The sequence below is a fragment of the Homarus americanus genome, unplaced genomic scaffold (genome assembly GCF_018991925.1).
Source record: "Homarus americanus isolate GMGI-L3 unplaced genomic scaffold, GMGI_Hamer_2.0 scaffold32929, whole genome shotgun sequence".
NCBI classification, from domain to species: domain Eukaryota; kingdom Metazoa; phylum Arthropoda; class Malacostraca; order Decapoda; family Nephropidae; genus Homarus; species Homarus americanus.
The window spans coordinates 23,203,126-23,215,712 of record NW_024737097.1 but is presented as its reverse complement, the minus strand read 5'-3'; the positions used below and the strand labels follow the sequence as shown (position 1 = coordinate 23,215,712).

General features: G+C 39.4%; 1 protein-coding gene across 1 annotated transcript; it reads right to left on the bottom strand.

The window, feature by feature from the left end:
* Positions 1 to 361: 361 nt before the first annotated feature.
* Positions 362 to 12,342, bottom strand: LOC121873142. The gene is made up of 4 exons (XM_042376459.1): positions 12,322 to 12,342; positions 8,361 to 8,451; positions 4,001 to 4,282; positions 362 to 490 (listed from the first exon to the last, which is right to left on the bottom strand). Exons 2-4 carry the CDS (start codon positions 8,433 to 8,435, stop codon positions 362 to 364), a joined length of 486 nt encoding a protein of 161 aa, XP_042232393.1. The 5' UTR covers positions 8,436 to 8,451; positions 12,322 to 12,342.
* Positions 12,343 to 12,587: the final 245 nt, after the last annotated feature.

Here is a 12,587-nt window from a genome sequence, read left to right as displayed (position 1 = left end):
GCATCCTGGAAGACGCATGGCAATTTTCGAGGTATATTTTTGTCATAAAAAGTGCGTCTTTTAAGCCGAAAAATACGGTATATATATACACATACATACACATACTGTATACATATACATTAGAGTGGAATTTAAAAACATGAGTATAATGGGGGAGCAGTACAAGATGGGTTGTACAGTAATAAGGTTGAACAAGAGGACAGAGCTTTCAGGATTATGTCTAGTTGGCAATTATGTTTATTGCAATGGTAATTACTTATTTATTTGTCACTTGTCAATGACCACAAACCCATAAAACAAGCTCTTACAACTCTCTGGAAAATGTTAGTTCATCTACATTCTACATTTCAAGAAGCATTAATTACTCACCAGCAAATTCCAATAACTTGTCCGGAATAAATATTTCCTCTTCTTTAAAAGTGTTGAGGTAGATGGAGGCAAACTGCAGGATTCCCTCCATCAGCTTGGCATTATAAGGCTCAGATGGTTCCTACCAACATTATCGGGGTTAAGTATATATTACACGATTAATAAAATAAAATACATAAACCTTTCGTTAATATGTACAGTCGTAAATAAAAGTTGGCCCCCGTGGTGACACCAAGTAGCATGAATGAATCTCCTGGTGTGGGTGTGCTATTTTGTCTTACATGGAGTCAATGCTGCTACAGCTTGGAAGGCAGAGGGAGGGGGCAAAATATTATTCATAACTGTACAGTATAGCCTCTTCAACTTCCAACTGTTAGTCTGCATTGTCAATTCACACTCTCCGTGCGGTGTGAACCCTGGGAGTATCGATTCATGGATCTGAAGCATTCACAATTGATCAGGAGAGGGGGGGCCAGAGGATGACTGGGGCCGGTGGGTGATGGGGTAATTCAGGGTCAGAGTGTAGGGGGTGGGAGAGAGTTAGGTGTAGTTACACCATGCAGAATACATTAAACAAGGCTATAAATAATAGGACAAAACACAAATTATGAGTAGAATATTTTACTGCACATTAGGGTGATATTCCCAGGTTGAGCTACAGGTCTGAACCATTTTACGGATGTTTACTGTCCAGAATTGACAAGATAATATGCAACTGTGATAACACATCCCCCCCCCTCCCAAGTTGCACACACATGCATCGGTCACCAACTGTGATAACACATCCCCCCCCCTCCCAAGTTGCACACAGCCATCGGTCACCAACTGTGATAACACATCCCCCCCCTCCCAGTTGCACACACATGCATCGGTCCTGCTGTGATAGCACATCCCCCCCCCTCCCCAGGTGCACACACATGCATCGGTCACCAACTGGCATGATAACCACATCCCCCCTCCCAAGTTGCACACACACCATCAGTCTGTGTGATAACCCCCCCCTCCCCAAGTTGCACACACATCGCCGGTCACCAACTGTGATAACATCCCCCCCCCTCCCAAGTTGCACACACATGCATGGGTCACCAACTGTGATAACATCCCCCCTCCCAGGGTGCACACACATGCATCGGTCTGTAACTGTGATAACACATCCCCCCCCCTCCCAAAGTTGCACACACATGCATGGTCACCAACTGTGATGTACATCCCCCCCCTCCCAAGTTGCACACACATGCCAGTCACCAACTGTGTCTTTCCCATCCCCCCCCCCCTCCCAAGTTGCACACATGCATCAGTCACCAACTGTGATAACACATCCCCCCCTCCCCAAGTTGCACACACATGCATCCCGGGGTCACCAACTGTGTCTTACATCCCCCCCCTCCCAAGTTGCACACACATGCATCGGTCACCAACTGTGATAACACATCCCCCCCCCCCTCCCAAGTTGCACACACATGCATCGGTCATAACTGTGTGCTTGTCCCCCCCTCCCAAGTTGCACACACATGCATCGGTCACCAACTGTGTGCCCACATCCCCCCCCTCCCCAAGTTGCACACACACATGCATCGGTCACCCAACTGTGATAACACATCCCCCCCCCTCCCAAGTTGCACACACATGCATCGGTCACCAACTGCATCAGTCACCAACTGTGATAACACATCCCCCCCCCTCCCAAGTTGCACACACATGCATCGGTCACCAACTGTGATAACACATCCCCCCCCCTCCCAAGTTGCACACACATGCATCGGTCATGCAGCAGTCCTCCATGTCCTTCCTTCCTTCCTCTTGAAACCCAAGCAACTCTCACTTACTTCATGGGTGAGAGGTGGAAGGGCTGGGGCCTCTACATATGGTGTCATTTACGACGGGGATGACTTAATGAATTATGGATGCATTGTAATCTAATTACACAAGCATCGTCATTGCAATAGTGTAATGAACAATAAAAACATATCCAGGAAGCTGTCACAAACACAATTAATTTAGAAAACAATACAGTATAACCTCAGATGTGTTGTCTAATGGTAGACCCTGCTGCCACATGACATTACAAAAATTGTGACCAAGTCCCAGGTTGCTAATCTGACTTTCTGCCTTATTTACACACAATTTCAGGGTCTCAATTGTTTACCTTACTTTGACAACACAACATACATGTATCGTTTCTCGCTATTAATCTTTTTCTTTTCTTTTCTTACGGTCATTTATTATTATTATTATATTATATCTTTATTTAATATTTTTCTAATTTTTTATTAATTATTATTAATATTATTTTGCCCCCAGGCCCTGATGTGGGTTATTGACCTGTGCCCTGGTGGGCTAATCATGTAAAAAAAATCAAGCATTTAACCATCCAAGACTCTAAAGCAACCAAAATATTTTGGTGTGATCAATAACCAGTAAGTAAAGTCTTATCACATTTAAAATATCAAGAAAATCGGTTTGAATATGGCGCCGCTTCGTCCATGGTTTCATTTCTGGCCACAGAGGTGCTGTGTGTAACATCCATGTTGGCCAAACACACTGGGCACTGCCATTACAGTGCTCTTTGTGAAGAAAAACTAGTTTTAGTGGTCTTAAGGAACTTTAGTGTTTAAGAAACTTAACAAGCCTGATAAAGAGTAGTGAATTAAGTGATTACTGTACCTATATTTAATCAAGAACACCATCACCACAAACCACACTCATGATAAAGCCTAAAACAATTGACATTATTTCTATCATCATTTCTGGTTTCATATGCCTCATATTTATTGAGTGGCTTTCACACGCATTCAGTTATAGGGGGAACATTGAAATTTGCATAATGAATATATAAAATCCATAAAATAAGTTGTATACACACATATAGAAAGGCATTTGTAAAGGAACTATTCGTATTTGGAAATGTATGCGTGTTGCTAAAACATTGAAGAAATTGGAAAGGGCAATCCTCTTCACATGGCACTGAAACCTTACCCTCCCCTATGGCCGAAGTGTTGGTCGGCAATTTTTATTGAATAATCTCCCTACCTATGATTTTAACAACTGTCCAACTAATGTTTTAGGCATCAAGTTTAACAAAGGTTATAAACATGCCGTTTCTCAACAACTTGTCAATTATTCACAGTGAATATGTATGAGGTTTAGTAGACAACCAATCGCAGGTAAACTAAGGTGTTTTATGTCCACCGGGCTTGAGACTGGCAAAGGTGTACCAGGTATATAAAGATGGGAAGAGACTGCAAACTTGACACAACTGGTTATGTATGATCACACACTGTATTTTATGAATGATAATAATATATTGTAGTCATTAACACTCACAGGGTTCACACAGCACAGTGAGTGTAGACTGACAATGCTGACTGTAACAGTTGGAAGTGGAAGAGACTGTACATTTATAATTTCTTCCATACTTTCACTCATTAGAAGCTCTTCCATCAGTTGTTTTAGCATAGAGGCCATTATATCAAGGTTCATTAGATTTGAAACCTTCATATAATGGACTATACCTGTTCATTAGTTTGATGTCTGTTAAGTGGAGATTTTACTGAAATAACTGGTGTTTGAATATTATATATCATCCAAACATAAACAAGCTTCAACTTTCTCAAAATAAAACTGAACTTACCTTAATCGGTAGATATTGATGGCCCTGGCTGGCAGATCCTTCAATTTGTGGTGGATCTTGACAGCTCTGGCTGACTGATCCATCATTCTGTGGCGGGCCTTTACTTTGCTCATCAGGAGGCTGGTCAGGCTCCACCACGTCTCCCTCAGGTCCATTATCCTCCACTAATTTTTTAAGTTGAACATCAGTCCAAGAATGAAGACTGACCCATATTTGTTCCTTTTGTTTGCGATTTAACTCAATGAGAATTTCTTCTAGATCAACAGTGCTACGTTTACTTCCCTGAGACAAAAAGTATAAAATAATTAGACAAAAATAGAGGTAAAATTATCGTTTCGGTCATCCAGCAATTTTTGGGGAATTTAAGTTTTGGAATCAGTAGTTTGAGAATTCTAAGACACCTTTATTCTATAGCATTTCTTCTGTTCGTGATTACTTTCAGAGAAAATCGTAAAAAATGGGGTTTGGGTTGGGAAAAATCACAAATACAGTAGTAATTTGTGATAGAAATGAAGGTCAGAATAATCCAAAACCTAACCTTGAACCTCACTTTAATTAGACTGGGAAGACTCCGAGTTAGGGTCATGAGATTCTTCTCCTAGTCACCCACAGGTTGCATTGCCTAGCACCTCTTTCTCTGACTAGGGGTGGGGGGGAAGCCTACTGGTATACCAAGCTGTGATTGGTTGATCCAAAATCATACCAACCAATCAATGTCCAAAGAACAACTGGGCATGTGTAAGACTCTAGCGCATGTGTAATGAGCATAGTAACCAATAAGCGAACACACAGGAGCTCACTTGGACGATTGTAACAATAACAAGAACTTGGAAAAAATAAGATTTCCAACAATTTATTGCAATTTTCTCTGAAAGTAATAATGAACAGAAGAAATGGTACTGAAGAAAAGTGCCTTAGAATTCTCTAAACTACTGATTCCAAAACGTAAAATCCTAAAAATTGCTGGATGACTGAAATAACACCAAAATAGAAATTACAAAAGTCTACACCACAAGCTGATAAAGTAGTGGAAACATATAGTACATGTATCCTTGATAATCGTTGACGTTAGGTTCCAGAAAACTACCATGATAAGCAAAAGAGTACATATCGAAACACACAACATATGGGAAAAATTAGTTTTGTCCCACGACCCCAAAGATGCACACTAAAGATATAATACTAGTAACATATCTTTACTAATTAATGAATAACAAATAAAAAATGTACAGTACTGTACAATATTGTATTATCAATGAAAGTCACAGTAGAATGAGAGGCAGAGTGTCAGTGAGATGCAGTGGGTGGGAGGGAGGAAGGGAGGAAGGAAGGTGGGAGGTGGGTGGGATATTGTGCAGTGGACATTGTGCTAATCTGCTCTGGTGATAATAGAGGTAGTGGTGATGATCATGGAGCTGGTGCTAGAGGGAGAGAATAAGTGGTGAGGAGATGATGAGTCACTTGGTTTGTTTGGAAACACTGGCTGCCGCACTGCCAGACACAACAGAACAGCTGATGTCCACCCACAAAATTGATTGTACAGTAAGTCCTCGCTTAACGTCGGTCGGCTTAACGTTGTTTCAGTACTGTGTCACTAAACTTTAGAGACCAAAAATTCGTTTAACGTCCCAGTGACTCGGTACAACGTCGTTTTGCATCGTCATGGACTACTTTTTACAGCGGTTCACCCTCCCTCGTCTGGCCGCGGAACGTCACTGAATCCCCAAGCGCCGCCAGTCTTTGTTAGGCTTCCACAGTGTTCTTGAGTGTTTAAGTGTTTTTGCTCTTAATACTGTACTGTAACCATTCAAAATGGCTTTCAAGTGCCCATCAAGTGCTACTGATGCTAGTGTTGTGAACAAGCAACATAAGACCATTAGCCTTGCTACAAAAATGGAGGTTTTAAACCTTTTGAGAGGGAGGAGGAGCTACCCGCCGGGTCTCAGTGAATCGCCACCCTCCTGGCTCCCGCCATACTCCTCCCCTCCTGCCATCCACCTCCACCGCTTCAGTACCCACCACACACTCGCTCAACCACCTCCACCTATTGGTGAGCACCAATACCAATTTAGTAGTTGTATATGCATGCACTGTTTTCTATAGAAATGGCAATGATTTTCTGTAAATGTAATGTATTTCATGGAGCAAAGGGAGGCTCAGGAATGTAACTCCCGTATTTTATCTATTTCTTACGGGGAAAATTTATCTGCTTAACGTTGTTTCGTATAACGTCGCATTTTCAGAAACATAACCCCGACGTTAAGCGAGGACTTACTGTAAGTATAAATGAACAACACTGTATCCCTGCATAGTACTAGCTTGGCACATGGGTACCTAACTCTGAGGTGATAATGAGGTGATTGATAAAGAGTGTCTCTGGTGGGTGAGTGAGGCAGGTGGTATGCCACACAGTATATGATAGAAGCAGTGTGGCGCGGGTTGGCACGTGACACATCACGTACCCACAATGCCTCCACATCAGCTGGGACTAAAACAATCAGGCGTGACGGGCGAAGTTCATCTTGACAGACGAAGGCAATGCCCCCTCCATGTTCATGTGAATGAAGGTGATGAAAGAGTTGATATCCCTCAATGTGGCATGTTTCAGGAACAATTTGTCAAGCTTCGCATATAGCAGCGACGTTGGCGGTAGTTGACTGGACTGTGGTTGCCAGTTTGTCAAATTTATTTGCTAAGGAAGTGAAGTTGGAGAGCAGTAAGGAGGGGAGATCGTACCATATTCGGGAACTTCTGTGTATTGGTACAGTCTGTCAGGAGTAGGTTTCTCTGGTTTTCTAGTGGAGGTAATGGTCCTAATGGGCCTTCTGTTTATGACATCCTTGTTTACAGCTGCAAGCATGGAATACGTTCAATGATTTAAGTCGTGCAATAACACTGCCACCGGGATATCCAGGGCGCGCCTGGAGTTTGTCACTGGTGGGCATCTGTTGATATCTGTTGTTGTGGACGAACAGAAGTGTTTGTCAGCGGCGGGCATAACCTCAACGGCGGCACTTTGAGGGTCACTGACACTAGTTAATATTTGTCTCGTCATAAACACTGCGAGTCCTTGTCTCTGGCACTTAAGAGGTCATCGAAACAGTACTCACGGTATATGTACAGTAAACACCGCGGTGGTCCTTGTCACTGGCACTTTGAAGGTGACTGACAAGGTGTCCATATTCTGGTACAGGTTAACAATCCTTTATCCGAAATCCTTGGGGCCAGAGGCATTTCGGTTTTTGGAATTTTTCGGTTTTCAGAATGGTTAGTTTTTGTTTTTGTTTTTTTTTGTGTGTATTAGCCCACCCGGGCATAGATCACTGACCCACATTGGGGCCTGGGGGTCTAAATTATAATAATAATAATAATAATTCATAGGTCTAGGTCGTGTTTCTCACTTTTGATCTTTTTTTCATTCTTGTATTTCTTTACTGTATTATTATTTTATTATTACAGTATTATTGTTATTATTATTATTATTAATTTTATTATTATTATTATTATTATTATTATTATTATTATTATTATTATTATTATTATAATCATTATTGTTTTATTTTGGTGTATAATTATTAAAAATTTTATTCACTATGAATAATTATTATTATTATAATTATTATTACTATTACATTTTTGCCCCCCAGGCCCCGATGTGGGTCAGTGATCTGTGCCTGGCTGGGCTAATAATCCCTGTTAAAAAAGACAAAAAAAAAAAGGCCCCACAAAAAACTTTCGGTTTTTAGAGCTTTTCGGTTTTCGGAATTTCGGATAAAGGATTGTCAACCTGTATAACACTGCTGTGAATCATGCTTGTTTTTGTGTTTTTCCTTGGAATACACTATTGGTCCAATCATTACTCTGATCACTTGAATGTTTTGCTGATAAATGCCGGTGTAGTGAGGTAGGTAAGGAGTTGGGCTATAATGGGAGGGGGGGATCAGGGCCAAACAGGCTTGGCCTGGCTACCAATCATGATTGCCTGTAGGACACGTCTTGTCTCACTGAGGGCTGACTGATGTGTGTGTGTGTGTGTGTTTACTTTCAAACTTGACAGTTATATGTCTATCTTTCCATCCACATTTGTTTGTTAATTAGTTGTTCAATGCACGTAGACCACCATTCATTTTATACAATTTAATCAAACATAACCAACCATAATTATCTGAAAGTTGATGGCAAAAATCTCATAGCCAAAACATCCGATTGCCCAGACTGGAATTATTCAAGTGGGATGACACCTACGGTAGTTGATCACCAAAACTTTAGTGTTAATGACTAGAACTCAACCATGGCCATAATGTATGACAATGAAGTTTTAAGTGCATGACTGAGTAAAAGAGCGAGGTATACAACTTACATGGTGTTGGAGGATTGTAAGGAAGGCAGCATGGTCATATTGTTCTACTGCCTTCAAGAACTCTTGTTTAGCCATGCTTCACACTTATAATCTGCAAATATTAATAATTTAGAACAAAAGTACTGTACAGGTAGTTCTGCTATAACGCGATAATTGTGTTCTTGTAAAATATCGTGTTATAGAAAATCGCGTAATAGAAATAACAGGGCTTATGGAGAAAATAGGGTTAGGTGCAGATTACTCGAAATCGAAAAACTTTAGTAGTTAGCCTAACACAAAGGATAGCACAGTCTAAATAAATGTTACATTCATATCTAATAATGAAATCATACAGTAAATTTAACACTTTACCTTGAAAAAATATGAATGTAACTTGATGGGGAGAAGGGTGATTTTGAGGTTGATAACATCAAGCTTCTCTTCAAGTGTTATATCCTTTCTTTTACGATAATCACCGGGAATTCTATCATCAGAATGCTTTTTGGAGATATTCTTCTTTACCATATTCACAGTTAATACCACAAAATTGGAGAAATAGTAAGCAAAAATCGCGTTATAGCAAACAAGCGATCGCGTTATACAAATATTGTTCCGAATTCATAAATCGCGTTAGAGCAAATTCGCGTTATCAAAACACGCGTTATAGCAGAACTCACTGTACCTTAAAATGCTTGCAATATCATGAAAGATATTCCCAAAATAATTTATCATATACTGTACCTAACCAAGCCTCATTAAGTTAATACTGCAGTGTCCAACCTCCAGTAAGTAGCCATCATACAGTAAAGATAATAATACAACTTTGGCGGTAAAGCATCGTAACAAAAATCCATCAGAGGTTGTATGGTATCCTGTAAATCTGCATGAAAACCTTACAGTATTGAATAAATATTATTATTATTAGATTATATATATAAAAAAAAAATCAGATTTAAATAAAAAAAAAAACAGACAAAATTGGTAAGAGATATAAGATGATGGGTCAGTTAAAATGTGTGTACGTACTGTACACTACTGCACTGTTTAGCATGGCATGTGTGTGTGTCTGATCAGGCCCTACACTAAATAAAAAAAAGTCATTGTTACTGCAATATGTCCAATATTTTACAATGTGTGCTATCAAAATTTTCTTTGTGATTTAGTACTTTTGTATATTTAAGTAAGGTTAGGTTAAGTAGACTAAATATATCATTCTAAGTGCACGCCATAGCTAGTAGCACCATGAAGTCTCCATTTATACCTTGAAAAAGATGCAGAAGCCATTAACAATATTCAATGAAGAGTAACTATATTAATATCAACATGAAGAGGCCTGATGCATGAAGAAATAGTAATATAAAATGACTCAATAATTCTCCCTAAGCTAATAAAGCTACACAAGATCCAGGGGTGACCAGATTAAATATTTCAAGATCACAAGAGAAATGTACAACACAAAGATTCTGGAGTTGTCGGATGTCATGTGTTTGTCAAGTGAGACCCGTCACAATAGGATGAGAAAAAAAGATCAGGAATTAATATTAGTAAGAATGTCTTTAAACCATGACAGTGGTTCTTGTTTGTTCATCTTTATGTCTGATAGCTATTTTAATATTCTAATTGGTTATGGCTGGTGACGTCATTATGCTTCCTTGATTACTGAATGTGGTCACTTGCAAATACATATTACCTAAGTTAATCTAACCATACCTAACTAAACCAAACCAAACCTAAATTAGTCTAACCAAACCTAACCAAATCAAACAATCTAATATATGCTAACTAAACATAATTACCTGTATACCAAACCTAACCTAACCATACCATATTTGCAAGTGAATGAACAGTACAGTATTCAATAACCTATGACACATAATAAAATCATAAATGCTAACCAATCAGAACAGAGGTACAGTACAAGATACAGTACAGTACAGGGTACAGTATAGTACAGGGTACAGTATAGTACAGGGTACAGTATAGTACAGGGTACAGTACAGGGTACAGTATAGTACAGGGTACAGTATAGTACAGGGTACAGTATAGTACAGGGTACAGTACAGGGTACAGTATAGTACAGGGTACAGTATAGTACAGGGTACAGTACAGTACAGGGTACAGTATACAGTACAGTACAGTATATAGTACAGGGTACAGTATAGTACAGGGTACAGTATAGTACAGTACAGTACAGGGTACAGTACAGTACAGGGTACAGTACAGGGTACAGTATAGTACAGGGTACAGTACAGTACAGGGCACAGTATAGTACAGGGTACAGTATAGTACAGGGTACAGTATAGTACAGGGTACAGTACAGTACAGGGTACAGTATAGTATACAGTATAGTACAGGGTACAGTATAGTACAGGGTACAGTACAGTACAGGGTACAGTATAGTACAGGGTACAGTACAGTACAGGGCACAGTATAGTACAGGGTACAGTATAGTACAGGGTACAGTATAGTACAGGGTACAGTACAGTACAGGGTACAGTATAGTACAGGCAGTACAGTACAGGGTACAGTACAGTACAGCAGTATAGTACAGTACAGTACAGTACACAGTACAGGGTACAGTACAGTATACAGGTACAGTACAGTATAGTACAGGGTACAGTATAGTACAGGGTACAGTACAGTACAGGGTACAGTACAGTACAGGGTACAGTATAGTACAGGGTACAGTACAGTACAGGGTACAGTACAGTACAGGGTACAGTACAGTATAGTACAGGGTACAGTATAGTACAGGGTACAGTACAGTACAGTACAGGGTACAGTACAGGGTACAGTACAGTATAGTACAGGGTACAGTACAGTACAGGGTACAGTACAGTACAGACAGATCAGTGATGGAACAAATAACGGATGAATGAGTTTATTTTCTCCTCGTCACCTTTTATAAGACACAATCATTCTTTGGCAACACCTGTAATAAAATGGTAAATCAATGACACAATGTAAAAATAAAATGGTCACAGCTTAGTAAATAAAATATCAGAAATATGGCCATAAAGCTTAAATTGAGGATTATAGTATTAAACATTTGGTATTATCATTTAAGTCATCCTACGACGTTAGGTTAGGTTGAAATAATGTTTTTCCATTTTTTTTAATGTTTTGAACGATTCTGACCTTCATTTCAAATAGGTGGATGACATAATCGATAATTTTACCATTCATCAATCAGTCATCAAGGGTTGTGACTACCTGGGAGTAAACGATAATCCAAAATTATTTATACTAAATAATAGATATTGCGGTCCGACTAATTACCCAAATGTACCCAAATGTAGCAAAATGTAGCCGCAATGAAGTTAAACAATGGTCCTACATGAATAAATCGGACTGCTAATCACTTCTCGATTAGTATTTGGTGTCACAAAGTCACAAAAAATTGGAAAACTTACTTTCATCTGAGTTGTGTTAGGTTAGGTTAAGTTAGGTACATGCACTCGATCTATTAACTCAGATTAAATAAGTTTACCAATTTTTTGTGACTTTGTGACACCAAATACCAGTCGAGAAGTGATTAGCAGTCCGATTTATTCATGTAGGACCATTGTTTAACTTCATTGCGGCTACATTTGGGTAATTAGTCGGACCCTAGATATTGTAATACTGGACTAACGCTCTACAAGTGAGGCGTTTCCCTGTTAGAAGTACTGTCACCTCATCTGGTCCCCAAGATCATTGAAAGGAGGACCACCAGACTGTACTACGGTGTTTTGTTACCCAGAGATTTATACTACGGTATACTGTAGGAGGGCAAGGGCGACTTAATTGAAATTTATAAACATCTCAAGGGTGCATTACTCACACCTGGAGCTGGAGGACGCTCGCCACAGCTCTAGACTGAAGAAGGTACAAGGCAAACATTTTAGGAGTAAGAATTGTAAACCCATGGAGCAATCTGCCAGAGTTGTGACGGCGAACTGACGCACATAGTCAACAATATCTCACCTCTCAACCAACTCACCTCACAACACCTCACAACTCACCTCACACAACACCTCACAACTCACCTCACAACATCACTACAACTAAAAGTTTCGCGGTTTTTGTTGTTTTCAAAATGTACAAGTTCCAATAATATAGCTGGACTGTACTCAACATTTGTTAACGACAATATATATATATATATATATATATATATATATATATATATATATATATATATATATATATATATAGTAGATAGATGAATTTATAAATAAATATTAATTGGATTTTGAAACTAATTCT